The 20,434-nt window shown below is 40.6% G+C and overlaps 1 protein-coding gene across 6 annotated transcripts in view; it reads left to right on the forward strand.

The window, feature by feature from the left end:
• FNDC3B (fibronectin type III domain containing 3B) overlaps positions 1 to 20,434 on the forward strand; it is a 361,128-nt gene that overhangs the window by 294,779 nt on the left and 45,915 nt on the right. For 3 of the 6 annotated variants that reach the window (XM_033429514.2, XM_033429520.2, XM_033429522.2), the window contains 11 exons: positions 580 to 754; positions 2,648 to 2,734; positions 3,909 to 4,047; positions 5,890 to 5,961; positions 6,115 to 6,141; positions 8,049 to 8,167; positions 10,072 to 10,177; positions 11,077 to 11,249; positions 13,726 to 13,839; positions 14,159 to 14,308; positions 19,654 to 19,934. In XM_033429514.2, coding sequence (XP_033285405.1) covers positions 580 to 754; positions 2,648 to 2,734; positions 3,909 to 4,047; positions 5,890 to 5,961; positions 6,115 to 6,141; positions 8,049 to 8,167; positions 10,072 to 10,177; positions 11,077 to 11,249; positions 13,726 to 13,839; positions 14,159 to 14,308; positions 19,654 to 19,934 — 1,443 coding nt within the window. The remainder of the gene's footprint in view (positions 1 to 579; positions 755 to 2,647; positions 2,735 to 3,908; positions 4,048 to 5,889; positions 5,962 to 6,114; positions 6,142 to 8,048; positions 8,168 to 10,071; positions 10,178 to 11,076; positions 11,250 to 13,725; positions 13,840 to 14,158; positions 14,309 to 19,653; positions 19,935 to 20,434) is intronic. The other 3 variants (XM_033429521.2, XM_004270544.4, XM_049709765.1) reach the window with 3 other exon arrangements.

Raw genomic sequence — 20,434 nt, forward strand, 5'->3', positions numbered from 1 at the left:
AAGACCACAAGGTTTACGGCCCTCCTTCCCTACCCATGATAGCCATTGTATTTTTAGAGTGCACTGGTTGGACGGTCATAATGATAAAGGCTTCCACAGTTCAAGAATTTGTAAATGAACTAGAGGCATCTACAAACATTTGGAAAATAGCACCATATATATTTGTAAAACATTTATTTTATCAGTAGACAGTTATTTGCTCTCACATGGATTTGAAGGCTCCTTGGTAACTGTGGCTCATAGCTTGTCACCATCACCACTGTGCTGTGCTTTCTCCTGGGTGCTTTCGGGGGGAAGTAAATTTTTAAATCTATTGTCCTGTAACATGGCATGCTTTTCTAGTAGCAGACCTAAGCAGAGCAGTGCAAGGGGCAGTGGGGTGGATTGGGGCAAATTGAAGTTGTGGTAGGGAATATCACATAAAGGATCCTTGCCTTCCTTTGCTCAATGAACCTGTCAGGCCCCAGACTTTCCCACCCAAGCAAGTTGCGCAGCAGGTGGGCTTATCCCTGCTCTTTTGAAATGCCGAGACCCCTCCCGTGCTCCTAAACGTGTCTCACCGGGTCTGTTTCTCTCCAGTGGGTATAGCCAAGAGGTGGTGTGCTACACATTAGGAAACATTCCTCAGATGCCCTCTGCACCAAGACTTGTTCGAGCTGGGGTCACATGGGTCACATTGCAGTGGAATAAACCAGAAGGCTGTTCACCTGAGGAAGTAGTCACCTACACCTTGGAAATCCAGGAGGACGAAAACGTAAGTCTGGCACATTTTATACCCTCGTGTGTGTTCGGTAAAGTCAGTTTTATCTTAACTACAGGATGCACTGGTGAAATTAGATTCGCTGCCTAAATTTGAAACCAAGCTCTTAATTTCTGCCACTGTAACCACTAGCAGAAACCTGGCCTTCCCACAGTCTTCCCCATCCAAGTAGATGGCATCCCCGTGCTTTCATTTGGGGAAGCCAGAAACCCGTGGGCTCTTCCTTGACTTCATATATAGTCAGTCAGCAAAGCCTTTCAAAGCTCCCTTCAAAAGTTACCCAGGAATCTGACCGTTTCTCAGCATCTGCACAGCTACTACACTTTTTGAGCCACCATCATCTCGCCCCTGGGTTATTGGAACGGCCTCTTAAGTATTTTCCCTACTTTCATCCTCACTACACTACAGTCTGTTCTCCACACGAAGCCAGAGTGATCCTGTTAAATACAAATACGGTCATGTCAGTGCTCTGCTCAGAAGCCCTCCCATCTCAGTGCCTTCCCTTCTCTTCCAGAGGGAGAGCCAGTGCTCTTACAGTGCTTTCCAGGTCCTCCACATTCAGGGTCTTCGTTCCTGCCCTTGTTCCTGCCACTGTAGTCTCACTGAGCGTACCAGCTGTGCCGTCCCGCCCCACCTTTGCAGTTCTGGTGCCCTCTGGCTCTCATGCCCCTTCCGATATCTTTGAGTTACTTCCCTCATTTCCTTCAGGTCTCTTCTCACATGTCACTTCTTTGGACGACCCTTTCCTGACCACCCTGTAAAACAGCACTGTCCAGGAGAAGTTTCTGTGATGATGGAAATGTTCTGTATCGTGTGCTGTCCAATAAGATAGTGCCTAGCCACACGTGGCTGCTGAGCCCTTGAAATGTGACTGTAAGCCCAAGGAACTGAATTTTTAATTGTATTTCATTTAAATTGGAGGAGCCATATGTGGCTGCCTTAAGGAGCCTGCAGAGCTGGCCTTCCCACAGCCTTCCCCATCCAGGTAGATGGCATCCCATGCTTTCATTTGGAAGCAGTGCTTCCTAGCTCCACCACTCCGTCCTCTTACCCAGCTTTACTTTCGTCTCACAGCACTTACCACCACACAGCATGCTTCATGTTTGTCTGTAGGTTTTTTTGTTAATTGCTTTCTCTGGCTATTATGTCAGTTTCTGATGGGCAAGACTTAACTCTGTTCTTGGGCAGTGCTAAACCCCTAGAGCGTGGAAGAGAGCCTGATGCATAGAAGGTGCTCCGAGATGAATGCGTGGGTGGATGGATGGATGTGTGCATGACTGAGAATATTATTGAGTGAATTCTGTACAGTCAGCTTTCAGTAGGATGTTTATCCCGTTGAAGGGTTATGTCTTCCCCATCCAAGCTCTGCTTTCCCCCTTGTCCAGAAGAGGACACTGTGTCAGAAACCCCAGCCAGTGGATTGCATAGCACGTTGCAGCTTGCCAGTAAGGATCTCCGTACAAGAGCCTTTTTTCGTGACGACATTGTTAGATAATTTTTTTAACTACATAAGCTTCGTTAATTTGGTGGTTAAATTCATTGTTTAAAATGCTTATTGAGTAACCAGAAAAATTTGCTCCGTGAGAAAAGTATATGGTGACATCTATTCCAAAGCAAATTTACACTCTCTCAAAGAGAGAACATTGTTCTCATTCAAATTAGTGTTAGTCTCCCAATAAAAGTACCCAGATCCAGGACAGATTATGATGTGATAGAGTTAAATTTTTCCTAAAGCACTGTGGGATTCTGGCCCTCTTTCTGGTGTAGCTGCCACACTTCTGGCCCGCTGGTGATGCTGGAAGGAGGCAATATAAAAATCCTACAGACAAGGTATTTAATGCCCAGATTTTATGATACTGATGTTTCTTTCTGGCTTTGCCTTTTCAGGATAACCTTTTCCACCCAAAATACACTGGAGAGGATTTAACCTGTACTGTGAAAAATCTCAAAAGAAGCACACAGTATAAGTTCAGGGTAAGTCAGTCATTTTGGTACCTGAACTGCTTAAAAATGAAGCTGTTTTATGTTTCATTCCTTGACCATTTTAAATCTCCTGTAAAGTTCGCTGCACTTTACACTTTTAAGGTAACATCTGTAAAATACACACCCAACTTTAATTTTAAAACCCACTTTTGAGAAAGAAACCTGTTGCCGTAATGTGCTGTAATAAATTGCATCACAGCATGGCCAGATGCCCTTGCCTGGGAAGACCCAAACCAGGTGCCCAGCGCACCTGTCTCTCACCTACCTGCACGTCACACCTTTCTATTCACAGTTTCTTCTTTTAATCACATTTCCCTTTTCTCCATCGCCCTTTGCTCTTTTGCCCATTTTCTTTTTCTCAGCCGTTTTCCTTTTGCTCTTCTGTTACCCACCCCCTCCCCACTTGGGCTCCGCGTTGGGCGACGTTGCGTCGAATCAACTCTTTGCGACCTCGTTAGGAGAGAAGGGAACAGCAGGCTGCCTTGTGTGCTGCCCGCTGTTTGTTGATTCTAGCACAGCGCGGTGTTTTCTAGTGTGACAGTGTGCCTTCTGGAGAGATGTGGTTGTCTTCTGGTTCCCCCGTTCCTTCTCTGAATTTGTGAACCAAACCATGTTATTTAACACGTAGTAGTCACTCAGTAAATAGTTGTCGGATTATCCAGTGGCATGTGTAACTATTGAAGGAAAATGATAGTTTTTGATATTTTTAAAAATCCTTGTTACTCGATGCTGGCTGTGAGATCATAGGTATACTGCTAGCATTTCTCCACAAGGTGGCATTGCCCTACTCCTAAATAAGCAAGGTTATTTTTATCTGCTTTTCCTCCATGTTTTCCTTCCACAAAACACTGTGAACTGGGTGGTGACATACTAGTTTTGTTTTGTCTTCTTGAAAGGGTAAAAATATCTTTGGCTAAAACCTACCTTGTTATTTTATTTATAATTGTTAATAGCTAAACTGTATAGAAAATAAGTACTCCATTAAAGAAACACTTATAAATTAGTAGTTTGAGACTGTGAGAGAGAGAGAGAGAGAGAAAGAGAATATGTGAGTGTGTCTGTCTGTGTGAGTTTATGGGTACCTTGATCTTGCCATATTGAAAGTCACTGCTGGTTTAAGACCTGATATCTAAAGCACACTAATGTTTTTTTGGTTGTGTTATAGCTGACTGCTTCTAATATGGAAGGGAAAAGCTGCCCAAGTGAAGTTTTGGTTTGTACGACGAGTCCTGACAGGCCTGGACCTCCTACAAGACCCCTCATTAAAGGACCAGTTACATCTCATGGTTTTAGTGTTAAATGGGGTATGTTTTGTTGCTGTTGCTGCTGCTGCTTTTTTGACAGGTTTTTAAAAACTTGATTAATTTCAGTAGTGACAAACCAATAAACAAACAAATCATATTATTTGAGGGAGTTTTACACGTTTGAAATATATGTATGAGAAACATCCTGAGAATTCTACAAACTCGTAAAATTGACAATTGTGAGAGCATTTCATTTACTTTATGATTTTCCTGTAAGACACATTTTTTCTCCTATAGTTTTAATGTATTATTGATTTGAATGTGGTAATCTCTGAATATATTTCATTCTTCAATAGCTTGCCCTTAAAAATGTAGCAATATTTAATATAAAAATTGATTTATAAACTTAGTATTAAAAATAAATTTCAAATTTTAGGTAAGTCATATTAAAGTTTACAAAAGTTTAAGTTACAGTGAATTAGGAAGACTGGTTGTTGTTGTTTGTATATCTTTGGAAGTCTTGGAATTCGGGAGGTTTTCATATTGAAGTTCATCCTGGTATTTGTGGGGATCTGGTAGAGGGTTTTGTGGCTCACCTGCTGCATGGATTATTTCAGCGGAATGAATGCCATTAGAATGTTGGTAAACATTTGCAGCTGTATGTGAAACATAATGTGTATGATTGTCACTAATGTCATACAATAATAGTAACTACCAAACAGGCAAAAAATAAAAAAAAAAATAGAAATCTAAAATAAGATTTTACCTGGCAGTCAAGTAATGTAAAGGGAATTTAAAACATTATTAAATTGTTATTGGAGGCCAACCACTGAGACATATAACTGCTTCAAGTTATGTGGTAATTTTGAGGCAGAATTATTCCCTATAAGATGGATACGATTAAGAGAAACAAAAAATCTAGGTGTGCTTTTTGCCAGATCTAAAGCTTTCATTCTCAGAATATCCTAGAAAGTTCCATCAACACTGAGTATTTACTTTCATTAGCCATATGCTATATTTTAATTATTGCTGTAAATATCTATTGCCGAAGTTTGCATACATTAATGGAAATAACAGGTGAAAGGAGACGGGAATTAAAGTTTCTAAATCTATATGAGTAACCTGAGGGTATATCTAAAATACAGAGGTGGCCAACTGATAGTAGAAGCAAATTCTGTGTAGTCTTGCAAAAAGGTATTCTCCTGCTCAGAAAAGAAAACTCTTGCAGGCACCGAGTTAGCAGTAGACAGATATGATACCTAAGGCGCACAGGGCTCTAGTAACAAGCCGGAACCTCCTCCTCAAACCGGCTCTTTGGTACAGGTTCTTATTGATCCGCAGCTCTGGTTTTCTATTAGGTTCATGTGGGATACAAAGTTTGCTTAGTAGCAAACTGTGATGGGACAGATTTGTTGTATTCTGATCTTTTATTTATTTTGTCAGTAAGTTTTGCACCTCCCTTTTCTTCCCTCTCCGTCTCTCACTGATGATATAAGTGAAATAAAAAAAGGATAAAGTAATTTTAAAAAAATATATGTATATTTTGTCTTATATAAAAACCATCAAATATTGAAGAGCAGGCTTCAGAATCTCAAAATAAATAAATGAACATAACTCTTAGAAAAATAACTCCATATTTTGAGTTTTGTTCATGTTTCACTAAATAAGTGCTAACATTTTTGACATTTCTAGCTCTACGCTTTGATAACCAGAAGGTTTTGTGGCTTTGTTTCTTTTGTTTTTCGAGAAAGGAGTTGGGTGAAATAATATATTAATTATTGTGCCTTTTGGTTGAATCCAGAATTTAGACAGTATATTATATGATTCTATGTGTGCTAATAATATTTACTAACAAAAATCAATACACTTTTATAACTAATAAGGCATTTGCTTACTTTCCAGATCCTCCAAAGGACAACGGTGGTTCAGAAATACTCAAGTACTTGCTAGAGATTACTGATGGAAATTCTGAAGGTGAAGTTTGTAGAAATTGTTTTGTTCAAGTCCTGTTTTCTAATAAGATAAACATTTGTATAATAATAGCGGGCAATCATTAATTCTATTGATAGAGGTACTACAATAAACAAGCCTTAATCACATATTGACAGTTTTTTCTTTCAAACACAGCATCGGGGATCAGAGTCTGCTTGAAATGTACGTTTTTGTCATTTTTAAAATTTTCTGTCATTTCTTTAAACCAGAGGTCCCAATTAATAGAATAAATATGTTTTTTTATCTCTCTTGGCACGCTTTCTCTAGAAATTCTTATAAGCAGAGAAAGTGTCAGAAGCAATCAGCAGGAAGGGTAAATTGGAGACAGCAAATGAGTTTGGTGCACAAAGGATGACAAAATATAGTATTGCTGTGGGCTATTGACAAGTGTCACACTTTGTAACAAGTTCAGAAAATGTCTTCATTTTTGTTGTGATTTCTGAGTCATATTATTTCTTCATTACTAGTCAGACGAGGTGAATTAAAGTGGGACAGTGTTACAGATCAGATTCCCTTTATAGTGTCTTTTAAAAAATTCTTAGATCTTCTTTCTGATTAAATTTATTAGGCTTTAATAGAAAAAAGTATAGTCATCCGAACTTTAAAAATGACACCCATCTCACCACTCTAATAATCCCTGTAACTAAATTTTTTTTTTAAAAAAGTGATGCATATGGGAAAAAAGGAAAGAGTTAACAGCAGCTTTTACAAACAAGCAATGCAGGTGTGTGGCTTGCTTTTTATTCTGTGCCACGATAGCCACCTGGAGTGTTTTGTTTTTCATGTCAGTTGGGCCCTATTTTAAGCTGAAAAACATGAAAATGCTTTGAGATGGGCACAGCTGTTCTTAACATAAAATCACATTCTATGCTAAAAATCTGACCTAGGAGAGAAGTCACGGATGTGCGGTGGCTCATCGTGAAAACTTAAATATATTTTGAATTTTTGTGGCTCCCTTGACCACTGGTGACAGATCAAAAGTAGATGCCGTCTGTACCTGAAAGTTAACAACGTTGCCAGTGCGTGACGTCAATGATTAATTGAATCTCCTCGGTAGTCCTTGTTCCCAGTTGCCTTTTCAGTGCAGGTTGTTTGATCGGTAATGTCAGGATGACTGTCTTTAATATTCCCCCTTGTCATATGGCCCTAGTGCATGTGGCTTCATTGTAAATCTGACCTAATAAGCAGCTGAGGGCATTTGTGGAAGTTAGTAACTATCATGGAACAGGGTAAAAGTATTTTCCCTAAAACAACTGCATGGAGTAAAGGCCTCCTTTAAAATAGTCTGCTGGAAACATTGTGTCAGTGGGAGCAAGACAGAGGAGGATAAACATCCCAGATTTGTGGGGCAGGCAGGCCGTCAGTCGAAGCATCCCCAGTGCTCTTCACCTGGTGGCATCAGCTTCACCCAGGCCCCTCCAGTGGCTCTGCTTGCTTGCTTTATTCCAGAGAAGTGGTCAGATAACCTGGGTCACACTGAATGTTTCATTTTTAATGTCACTCCCTCAGGTGTTTTTGTCTTTTAAGTGGGGCTCCATGGAGACAGCAGGCCTTTTACCCAAAGGACTTGGTCTGTATGGGGAGGGGGAGGTTTCACTCACTGTGACCTCCAGGCAGATAAGAGCCAGGAGAAACTCTTCAGTGGTGCCCTGGTCTGACCAGGAACCTTGTGGCCGAGCAGCCTTCCGCCTGCCCAGCTGGCCTCAGGGGCTTCTCACACCATCACCACTTCCTAGCTTGCTCAGCACCATCCGCTGTCTCCTGCTGCGGGGCAAGCTACAGATTTCGTGTGCTTTCCAGCATCCCAACCTCACAGTCAGCAAACGTAATCATGGTGATATAAGTAGTCTAGCCAGCAGTACTAAGTATTAAAAATGACTCCATGTTATTTTAGTATTTAACTTTGTAAAGGAGATGGAAAGAGGGCACTGTGGCTGTTTAGGAAAAAAGAAAGAATAGGAGATGCTGGTTTTCATGGAAACCACTTAGAGCTTTTTCTTATCAGGAATGGTTGGTACTGTTACGTTTTTACAAAAGGCATAATCTCATACACGGGTCTTGTTTTGCAGCGAGTCAGTGGGAAGTGGCCTACAGTGGGTCGGCTACAGAGTACACTTTCACCCACTTGAAACCAGGCACTTTGTACAAACTCCGAGCATGCTGCATAAGTACTGGTGGACACAGTCAGGTTGGTTTTGTTTCAGTATAAAAGTAAACATCTTTGGTCCTACTCAGACAACCCATCTATAACATCAGAATAAATTGCTGTTTAAAAATGTATCTTGGTAATGCAGCCTGCCGTGGTATCACGTCATGAATTCAGAGTTTTCCAAACTGTGCTTTAGTGGGTATAAAAAGATAGACCCAAATGATTCTCAACTGAATTGTGCTGCTTTCCAAGTACATCCCTCACTTAGTTTCTCAGAAGACTTTGGCATGATCACCTGACAGTTGAAAATTGAGGGTGGTCTGCAATTTGCATTAGCTAATAAATAAGGCGGTGAACCTCAGTTATTGCAATGATAGAAAAGCGTAGAATTTAGAGCAAAAAAAGATATGGCCTCCAGCACAGCTTTTCTTGTACCACGTCTGGCAGTTTTGTGAAAATGAGAGACACACCTTCCTTGAGATACTTTGCTGCCATCTGCTGGAAAATTATTGTAAAAGCCACATAAATCTATGATGACTGAGCTGAAAGGCACCTCCTGTGATTACGCAGTGCCCAACCTACACATCTGTAGGCAGCAGCAGTTCTCTTGCTGTCGCTTTCTTTTTTTTAAATTGAAGTATAATTGACTTACAGTATTACATAAGTTTCAGGTCCACAACATAGTGACAATATTTTTATACATCACAAAAGGATCACCACCATTGTCTACAATTTATATGACCTTAGACCAACCATTCAACACGTCAGGAAACTTGGTTTCAACTTCACAGTGTTCTCATAGGCTCAAAACAACGTAACATGTACACATGAAGTGCTCTAGAAATGAGATATCAGTAGTTATTATCTAAATGGTGTTAACATTCAGAAAGTGAGTGAGAGGCAATATGGTAGAAGATGTTTTCATTGTAGAGATGTTTAACATTGTGGTTTTGAAACCATTAGTATTGAGAGAGAGTGCACGCGCAGTGGTGGCTTATAACCTTGTTACCCTGTACTGGGTTGACTTTTCAAAAGAACACCTGCCATTAGGTGCCGAATTTTGCCACTCAGCCCACCTCTGACGTCGTTTTATGTTTATTTTCTTTTCCCCCCAAGGATAGTGGTACTGTGATGTCTAGACTGTCCATATAGACAGACTTCTGAGGTAAAAAAAAAAGGTCCACCTAGACGACGTTTATGCAGTGCCTCCCAGGGTGGGGATGTCCACATCAGAGCTACAGATGATCAGCGAGTTCCTCTTACATGCGAGGTGCTGCACAAGCCTACACAGAAGCGGCAGCGCTCCTTGAATGCCTAAGTACATCTCCTCTGCACCTCGTCTCCTCAGGATGGAGGCTGAATTTGGTTGAGCTGCATAGGTCTACCATGCTCCTCCTGTCTCAAAAAGGGGTCAGCTTCCATACGACCAGGCTTACGCAACCAGATCCTGCAAAAAAGAAGGCCTGCTGATTTTAGTATTAACAGAACCTGCTGGTTAATGTCAGACTCAGTTGATTAATATTGACTTTATTTGCTTTTCTGCTCTGTATGTGGATGGTTGGCCATTTATGACACCATTTAAGAACTTCATCCAGCTGTTGTTTTGTGTTCTCTTCTGTCCTCCTGAAGGGTCTCTAATTTTTGTTTAAAGGAAAATAACCGTGTGCTTAGGATACACAACACTCAGAAAGTCAACCTACAAATCTGACATCAGAAATAATTATTTTTACCAGTGCTGTATGCGGTATATGTCCATACTTAAACACATACACACACACACACCACACAGAGACGAAGATCTTATTGCATAAAAAGTGTAAACATTCAATGTGTAACCCTCTTTGGAAGCATTTGCAGGTATGGGGTGGAATTTGCTTGGTATATAGAGCTCTAATAAATTCAAAGTAACTAAGAGATGATTCTCTCCTGTATTTCTCCTGCAGTGTTCTGAAAGTCTCCCTGTTCGCACACTAAGCATTGCACCAGGTCAGTGTCGCCCACCGAGGGTTTTGGGTAGACCAAAGCACAAGGAAGTCCACTTAGAGTGGGGTGAGTGAACACATCTTCACGTTGCCAATTTGGACAAGTGGAGATTGAGTTTAAGACTTCATGCTTTGTAATCAAGTTCCAGGTCTTCCTTCTGAAAACCATATTTGTTTCTATTGAAAATGCCCATATTCTGTTCAATGTACATGGGCTTGGGTTTGTATTCTCCCCACGTTGTCACTCACCCTCCTATATTCCTGATGGTGCCACACGTGCTGTTCATCCTCTACCCTCAGAGGGCACTTTTATAGAAAATGTTTCAGAGCAGCCAGTCTTTTCAGGAATTTTTCAGCTTTATTCATAAAATAAAAGTTGTGCTCAATTTAGAGGTTAAACCAAGAAATAGTTCATCAGGTAACATCTAATTCTTCCTCATCTTTGCTGCCTTGTTAAGTGTGGGTCCTGGTGTTTTACTGTATCGACTCAAACTGTATTAGCATTTCCTGTCGGGTCAACAATTTACAAGCAAAAGTGCAAATATAAACCTGCAAAACGCTGTCAGACTATTGTTCCCCATCACTTATGCCTAAAATAAGATAGTGTGCCAGTTTGGGGTCCTCTAACTTGATTTAATGTGTCCTTTGGTTTCAAGTTAAGGAGAAGATTTTCTCCCCTCTATTTCTTGTGTTTACCTGGCATTAGAATATAAAGGAATTGCCTAAAAGTTCTACAGTTTTGGAATTTTGTTAATATCATTAAACGTACTTGCTTTGGAAAGTATGGATAACATCATTCAAAAACTTTCTTCTGTATATCTTTTTTTTTGGAGTGGGGTTTCTTTTGTAAATATCGAGGACAGGCCACCTACATGATATTTTGCAAACCTTGTGGAAAGTGAGGTGTGATGGGGTCAACCGGAAACACAAAAGTGTTCTGATACGAAAAACATTCTCCTTTCCCAGATGTTCCTGCCTCTGAAAGTGGCTGTGAGGTCTCAGAGTACAGCGTGGAGATGACGGAACCTGAGGATGTAGCTTCGGAGGTGTACCACGGGCCCGAGCTTGAGTGCACCGTTGGCAACCTACTTCCCGGAACCATGTATCGCTTCAGGGTGAGAGCTCTGAATGATGGAGGGGTGAGTACACGCTTATACACCGTAACAGAAATATAAGGTCCTGGCACTTCTGTTTCTACCCTCCTAAAATCCTTAGCAGTATCTGTCCAACCTTGACAACCATTAAAGAAGTGTATGTAAAATCTAATTTCTGAAGATACACTGTTTTGATTTCACGTAGACCCAACATTGGAAATTTTGTTTCTTTTGTCCTCATATCATTCTATTAAGATAGAGTTCAAGGTTAATAACAACATCACCCTTTAGATGCTTTTGGTAGTTTTTAAAATAATTTCCTATTTTCTCATCGACTGTATAAATTAGTTATGGGAAACTAGGACTACATAATATTTCTTTATCATATTGTCTAAATTACCCAGCAATGTCTTACATCAGTTTTTAAAACTGGACTGGGGTAGAGGCTAGGGAGGCCAGTATATATATTTTTTTTTTTCATTTATTTCAAGTGAAAACTGTAGAACTCTCTGGTCCTTCTTACTACTCCATCTGAAGTTATTGAGGTGGGCTGTTAGAGATTGGAAGAGTATGTCTATATTATATCCACAAAGGTGATTGGTTTTTGTTTTTTTTTAATTGCAGAGTGATATGGATTGGGGGGCAATTCATAATGAGAGTGAAGTGACCCAGAAACTACAGGGCTTTTTGGTGTGTCAAAGATGGGCAGAAACATAAAAGAAGGTAGAAGGGTGTGGGTAGAGCAAACCGCTGCTAAAGGCCCACAGGGTGCCAGTGGTGTGTGTAGATGCACTCCATGCAGACAAATAGATGTCATTAATTGATGAGATTTTTACAAGTAAGAAAGCCCACTGACAGTGACAAGAAGTTGACGATGACTCTTCTAGTTCTCGGTGGTCCTGTTCACGCCTTTCAGAAGCAAAGTATGTTTGTCTTTAGTCCGTTCCGTGTTAGCCATGCTGACTATGAAAACATTTGGTCTGAAGTATGATCACAAGCCTTTAACAGGAGCTGGATTTCTTCTAATTGCCCATTAGGAAAGAATTTCAGATACAGGTATTTAAATTAAAACACACACACACACACACACACACACACACACACACACAAAACTAAACAATAAAAATGTATTGGTGAGAAGATAAGAAAGCCTATGCACCCAAACTTTTATAAGTAAAAAGAGGATGGGGGCTTCCCTGATGGCGCAGTGGTTGAGAGCCCGCCTGCCGATGCAGGGGACACGGGTTCGTGCCCTGGTCTGGGAAGATCCCATGTGCCGTGGAGCGGCAGGGCCCGTGAGCCATGGCTGCTGAGCCTGCGCATCCGGAGCCTGTGCTCCGCAACGGGAGAGGCCACAACAGTGAGAGGCCCGTGTACCGCAAAAAGAAAAAAAAAAAAAGAGGATGGATGGTGATGATCACTGATGCTGCAGAAGAAATCCTATTTTACTGTTGATCTGGTGCTTCTCCCCATCAATTTTTCAGAGGGATTTTTTTTTTATCTTTTCATGATAAAGATAAATGTGCTGTTAAAAAGAAAAGAAAAAGATAAATGTGCAACTGGGCTGACTTGAGTTTTACTTTCTCCTTTCACTAATTTATCATATAAAGAAAGTATCTTCAGCCTTGTTTTTAAATTCTTTTGCATTGGAAGTTAACCATATATTTGACTCATAATCACCTTCTGTGGGCCACTTCAGAGAGCTTCTCCCCCACCCCCAGTATATTTGCAGGTTATATTGTTAGAAAATGTGAGAGGTTTGGGGTTTTTTTTGTTTTTTTAATCTTTTTTTTCCATTTTGAAAAACATAGTCACATACTTCATTAACCTGAAAATTACTTCACTCTTTGCCCCAGCTCATTGAAGTATCACATATTCCACTGTTAACATGGTGGTGATGGTTCTCTCGACGTGTTTTAAATCTGTAGCGGTGGTTGGCTCTGAGCAGTGTGGTCACTGATGGTGGTGGAGGAGAGGAGTGCAGTGTAAACCTTCAAATAGTTGAGATGGTGGGAGACATGCTGAGAAAACATTAACATGACCATTGGTTTTCAAAATGGAAAATACCAGTAACTAGAAGAAGTACTCAAAATTTGATAACCAACAATCCCACGAAGATTTTTGGGCATTAAAAATTAAACTGCAGTGTGCATCTGACTTAGTTTTCTTTGAAGCCTTCTGAGAAATTAAAGGAGAATGCTGTGATGTAGCAAAAGTCAGCATTTTTTGTTTCTTAGGTCACAGCAAAAATGTTTAGTAAACCAACTTTCTAATCCTTTTGAATTAAAAAAATATATATTTATAAAATAGACATTTACTACTTAGGGAATGTATGTTAGAAGAAAACCTACATATTCAACTGAAAGTGAAGACCATTAGGTAATACTTTTAATCAATTGTATTGATGATGGCATTAGCTTAGCCCTTGTTTGGTTATAAGCTTGTGTTGTGTACACACACACACACACACACACACACACACACGCACACCTACACGCACGCATGTGTTTTTGTCTTTCAGTATGGTCCCTATTCTGATGTCTCAGAAATTACCACGGCTGCAGGGCCTCCTGGACAGTGCAAAGCACCTTGTATCTCTTTTACGCCTGATGGATGTGTCCTAGTGAGTTGGGAGGTAAGTCAGGCACATGTTCTGCATCAGTTTGTTTCTTCTACTTTATCTGCCCCCCAGTGCAAGTTATGAGGGACCCACAAAGCTTAAGTTCACAAATAGGTTTTACACAGTCATCTGCCTTGGCACTTGCCAAGAGTTATGGAAATTTTACCACTGGTCAGAATTGAGAGGAAATTGAGTATCTTTTTCATGCTTTTCTTTTCATGTATTTGAAATATCCTAAGGCATGTTGCTCTCTTTCTCGGTTTAGTTAATTGAACACAAACATCATAGGATTTTCTTTTCAATGAAATTAACCACTTAAATTTCTGTTTTCCAGAGTCCTGAAAGCTCTGGTGCTGATATCTCAGAGTACAGGTTGGAGTGGGGAGAAGATGAAGAATCCTTAGAACTCATTTATCATGGGACAGACACCGGCTTTGAAATGAGGGATCTGTTGCCTGCTGCACAGTATTGCTGTAGGTTACAGGTAGGCTGACACTATTCGGACATCTCTCATAAATACTGGTGTTCCATGATAGACTCTGGGAAACTTACTCAAAGGCTCGTGATGGAGGCCATCAGGAGGGGCGATATGGAAAAAAAGAGTCCTTTTAAATAAAAATAAATGTAATTGTTTTGGTATTTTACAGTTAATCTTTACTTCTCCAAGAGGTCCTAAAAAGTAGGAACAAAACCAGAATCATCTCCACTGTACTTCTCACCACGCTTGCATCTTGCTTGCTGGTTAATTCACTGAATGAAGGACCGAGTCCAAGGCAAAGGTGGCACAGCTTCTTAGGGAAGATACCTTCTGTATGTATTTTCTGAGATGCACATTTTGGTGGGAAAGCCACTTAGACAAAAGGCAAAAAACATTTAAAACTTCCCATTCCAGATGTTAAATGGAGCCAAAAACAAACACTAGAGTATTTAGAACCAGTCTGCGTTCAGTTGTTAAGACCCACCTCCCACGTCCCAGTGACCATTAACAAGGCTTGTTATCTGTGAGCTTCCACTTGGGTGTCCAAATAGAATAACATGAAGAATAATTGGCTCCTAGCCTAACCCCTAAGAGTGACAATAGTCATGGGTTTACTTTCATTTTATTGACTTGGGTAAATATTTTTTTTCCCTTTGAAAAACCATATTGTCCTGAGAAAACAGGGTTCTTTGTTCATTTCTTTCCATTTGTTCAGTAACATTTCTTGAGCACCACTTTGTGCCAGAATCAAAGGATGATGCCGATGATGAAAAGGAGAGATACAAAGATTAATCGCTTGCGGTTCTTGACCTTGAAGAATTCTTTCTTCATACATGTTTAGATTTAAACAGTTAAAGAAGCAAAGATGCCAGATTTAGGTTTCCACCTGATTTAAGTCATGGATCATATTGCTTATTACAAGCCCATCTACTCTCAGTGTCTCTGGGCCTCGGGCCTCTTTGGAGAAAATATTCCCTTCTTAAGTTAACTTTCCAGATCAACTGAAGCTGTTCTGTTGAATTCTGAAGGCTGTTTTGTCATAAACATTTCCGGCTAAACTCTTCCATTATACACACCTTCCTTCTAGAATGGAGGGCCTGGGATGTAATTAACCATTCATCAGTGAGTCAGGGTCATAGCACGTTATCTGAGCTTTATAACAGCCATGCTGAGTCATTGGGAAGAGGTTAAATTATGTGCTACACTCCTGTTTTTGGAACAAGGCAGCATATAAATAAAAACTGTCTGCCATCACAGGAAACCACTTCAATCTGCTTTTGAGTTTTGGTGTCTCTTTAAAATGTTCTACCTCCTTTTCGGGGTATATGTTGTCACTTAGCATTAACTTCCCAAAACTGCATTTTAAAAGATACATTGGTAAGAATAGAGCCTGCATAATAATCTTGCCTCCCTGTCAACAATAGTAAATATTTTCAAGTGTCTGTACTTAATTGTCATAAAATGAGTCAGACCCTATGAAGGGGATAGCACTTTCAAGGCCATTGCTATGCTAAAGAAGTATTGCCAGGAAAGGGGTCTCCCCAACCTGTATTGATTTCTTGATACCTATAGACCAAATCTGGATTGTTTTCATTTGACACTGCTACAAAGTCAGGTTAAAGATGAATATTCTTTTGACTATTCGGTGCCTTAAAAATTAAATCACTGTGATACCTATACTGTGTTTTATAAAAATTGGGTGGAACATTTCTTGTTTGAATATTTTAATTACCGTGTACCCAAGTAATTCTATTCACATGAAGCATATTGTATATTATAGACATACTCTTATATTTTAGTAAGATTCTTTTGAATTGTTTCCATTGTAAACTGGTAATATAATTGATACAACTCGAGAAAGCTAGAACAAAGCTAGGCAGGATCCTGGAATAGAGAAAGAACGTTATCGGAAATTGGTAAGATTTGAATCTAACTACATAAGGTCTGTACGTCATTAATACCGTTGTACCAATGTTAATCTCCTGGTTTTGATCATCGTTTTATACTTATGTAAGGTATTAATACTAGGGGAAGCAAGGTGAGCGATTATATGGAAATTTCTCTGCACTATTTTTGCAACTTTTCTGTAAGTCTAAAATTAGTTCAAAATAAAGTATTTCATTGTTGTTTTGTTTTAAGAAAATTGGTTTAGGAAAATTGCTATTGCTATTTTGTTCTTGATTTTCCCAGGGAGAAGGAGGGAAGTGAAGCACTGACAGCTGGCCTGATATACTCTGCCAGGATTTGACATGTTAACAAATTTAATCTTTACAATAACTCTTTGAATTATGTGTTACTATCCCCATTCTACATCTGAGGAAACAGCAATGTTAATTTGCCTAAGATCACACAGTTAGTAAATAATGGAATCCAGGTGTGAACAAAGCTCCAACTCTGAAAGCCATGTTCTTTTCCTTCTGTTACATGGTGATTAAAGCCTTAGTTGATATGGAAGTTGGGCTCCACAGTATCTTATTTTTCTGCCCCTGTGATAAATTTGTATCCAAAAATAAAATCTCTAAATATATACAGTAAGTCCCCTACATACGAAACTTCAAGTTGCTAACTTTCAAAGTTGCGAACGTGCATTCGCACGTCCAGTCACGTAAGTTAGTTCACGTGAAATTGCAGCTTGCCCTCCGTCTTCTGTTGCTGACGACCCTTCAGCTCTACCATCTCCCACCTCCTCTCCCTCCTCCAGTCAGTAACTCTTCTTGCCTGTTCACTCGAGGCCAGCCCCTGTATGCCAGCTGTTGTACTGTACTACTGTACTTTTCAAGGTACTGTACTGTAAGATTAAAAATGTTTTCTTTATTTTTTGCGTTTGTTTGTTTTCTATGTATTATTTGTGTGAAAATAATTACAGTACAGTACTATATAGCCGATTGTGTCAGTTGGGTACCTAGGCTAACTTTGTTGGACTTAACGAACAAATTGGACTTGTGAACGCACTCTTGGAACAGAACTCATTCATATGTAGGGGACTTACTGTACTCTTAATTTGTGACATAAAAATTTTACCAGAAAGAAAGTTGGTGTTGTCATGAAATAGGACTTGATGTAAAAAATATTACAGAAGGGTTTCAAAAGTGATTTGATAGCAAATGAATGCTCTTAGCTTGCTTCTTTGAAATTAACTGATACACAGACATTATAGTGAAACTTTGATTTAAGAGATCAGACTACTTTTCTTTTGTATTATAATTTGTCCTCATCAGCTCTCCCATGAAGTAAACGAGATTTTAGAGTACTTCACCTTCATTTTTTTGTAAGGTGGTTGCCAATGTTTTTTTTTTTTTTTTTTTTTTTTGGCTGCGTTGGGTCTTTGTTGCTGCGCGTGGGGCTAGAGGGGGCGACTCTTCATTGCGGTGCGGTGGCTTCTCTTGTTGCGGAGCTCGGGCTCTAGGCGCGTGGGCTTCAGTAGCTGTGGCACGTGGGCTCAGTAGTTGTGGCTTATGGACTTAGTTGCTCCGCAGCATGTGAGATCTTCCTGGACCAGGGATCAAACCCGTGTCCCCTGCATTGGCAGGCGGGTTCTTAACCACTGCGTCACCAGGGAAATCCCCAAATGTTCTTATAAGGAAAAAAATATTGTTAATAACATTTATTGAGCACACACTCTGTGTCAGGTACTGTTCTAGTTGCCAGGGCTACAGCAGTGAACCCGAAAGCCTTGCCCTTGTGGAACTTACATTCTAATCAGGGAGTAATTAAATGAAATAAATACTATACTGGTGACAAATGCTATGATGAAAATAAAAGCAGAGAAGGGAAATAAGAAATGAGTGGGGTCACGGGTGTTGGGGTAGGGGTGACTGTAAGTTTTAATATGGTGTTCAAAGAGGTCTCCCTGAAAAGGCAACACTCGAGAGAAGCCTGAGAATACGATTGAATGGGCTGTGTAGATGTCTGGGGAAAAGCTCTGTGGACAGAAGGGGCAGCAAGTTGCAAAGGCCCTGAGATGAGAGCAAATTTAGTGTCCCTGTGGAACAGCAAGGAGGCCAGTGTGGCTGGAGCAGAGCGAGTGAGAGGGAGGGTAGTGGACGATGAAGGCAGAGAGGTCCTGGGTTCTTTGGGAAGGTGGTGGTGGTGAGCAGATTAGATGGGGTCTTATAGGCAGTTGTGAGGCCTTCAGAGGTTATTCTGTATCCAGTGAGAGGCCATTGAAAGGGACAGTGAATACAGACTGGGGCAAGGGCTGACACAGGTACCAGTTAGGAGGTCATTACAGCAACCAGATATGAAAGAGTGTAGTTGGACTAGGCTGGGAAAGGATGTGCTGATGCTTTGGGCAGGGGTATGAGAGGAAGAAAGATGTCCAACAGTGACTCAGAGATAATGACTTGAACAACCTGAAGGATGGGGAAAACCACAGGAGGTACAGTGGGGTTTTTGATGAGCAGGAATGGGGCGGAGTCTTAGAGCTGTACAGACACTTAAGTTTGAGATGCCTATTTGACATTTAAGTGGAACTATTCAGTAGGCAGTTGAATACACTAGCCTCGCATTCAGGGCAGAGGTCTGAGCTACACAAATAAATTTGGGAGTAGGATATAAATGGCATTATATTTCCCTGAGACAAGATGAGATGTCCAAGAGTTTAAGCAGAGATGACAGAGAGGTGTGCAAGGCCCACGGCCTGGTGCCCTCCAGTGCTGAAAGGTCCCGGTAACGAGTAGCAGCCAGGAGAGGTGACTGAGACGCAGCAGCGGCAAAATAGAAACAAGAAGATGGTCCCAGAGACCGAGTGAGTGAGGATTTGAAAGCGGTGAGTGATCCAGTGTCAGTGGTGACGCTCAGGTAAAGTCAGATGAGGGCTGAGCATTGACTTCAGGTACGAATTTAGCATTCACATGGAAAACAGTAGGTATCTTTTCTAAAATTCCTATAGCTCTTCCAGAGCAGCACTTGAGTTAAAAGTCAGATTACTGAATTTTGGTCCCAGCTTGGCATCTAAATCTGGGGCCTGAGTACTTAATTTGACTTTGAGTTCCCTCCTCTGTGAAAGGCAGATAAGAATACCTGCCATATATTATCTACCTCAGATGGTTATTGTGAAGATTGCATAAGACAATACATAAACTGAAGTGGGCTGTGCAAATATAAAGTGTTATTTTTAAACTATTTTTCATAAGAAACGGTGATGGCGATGTTCTCTCTTATTAGCAGAGAAGATGTGATTGGTATTTTTTAGAAAGTGGTATTCACATAAACATTGTGGAGGATTTATTTCTACCTCCATTTCTAGCAGTAATCGTACGTTACTTTAGGCTTATTTAACGCCTAATGTGGAGGCATTCGAATGTGCTCATGGGGTAATGTGGACTTTGTCTCGCTATTCTGTTTTTTAGGCCGTTAATCAAGCTGGAGCAGGACCATACAGTGAGCTTGTCCTTTGCCAGACGCCAGCATCTGCCCCTGACCCTGTCTCCACTCTGTGTGTCCTGGAGGAGGAGACCCTCAACGCCTATCCTGATCCGCCTTCTGTGTGCCTTGTACTGAGCTGGGAAGAACCGTGCAATAATGGATCTGACATCCTTGCTTATAATATTGATCTTGGAGACACTAGCATCACTGTGGGCAATACCACCACCCACGTTATGAAAGACCTCCTTCCGGAAACCACCTACCGGTGAGTGCAGGAAAGTTGAAATAAAGCTGCATGGACACGTCAGCACTTGGGGCTACAGACCCTTCAGGTCCTAAAGGCCAAATGGGTGAATTCTAGTCACTCTTAACATATTTGAGTACCAAATGCTAATATAGCTTAAAAACTCGTACTACTTTTTACTTTATGAGTCGGTTATAAATTGATACAAATCCTAACCCTTGAGGGGGAATTTCACCTACCATTTCAAATCAGTTCCTCCTTGTTGTTTTTTTGATAAACTACTTTTCTTCGTGTTTTTACTGTGACTCATCACTGTGGACACCCTCTGTCCCCAGCATGTGAAGCAGGGCTCTGCCATTCTTCTGATCCCCCAAAGCAGACACACTGTCACAGAGCATTTGTGATGGAGCTTTTGCTCAGGATTTCACGAGGGGCCAGTGAAAAGACGTTACATCACACTCCACCCAGCGAAACTCAGTTACCACTTGCATTCTTTCTTTTCCCCAGAGTTCCTGTCAGGG

The sequence above is a fragment of the Orcinus orca genome, chromosome 5, assembly GCF_937001465.1.
Source record: "Orcinus orca chromosome 5, mOrcOrc1.1, whole genome shotgun sequence".
NCBI lineage: Eukaryota > Metazoa > Chordata > Mammalia > Artiodactyla > Delphinidae > Orcinus > Orcinus orca.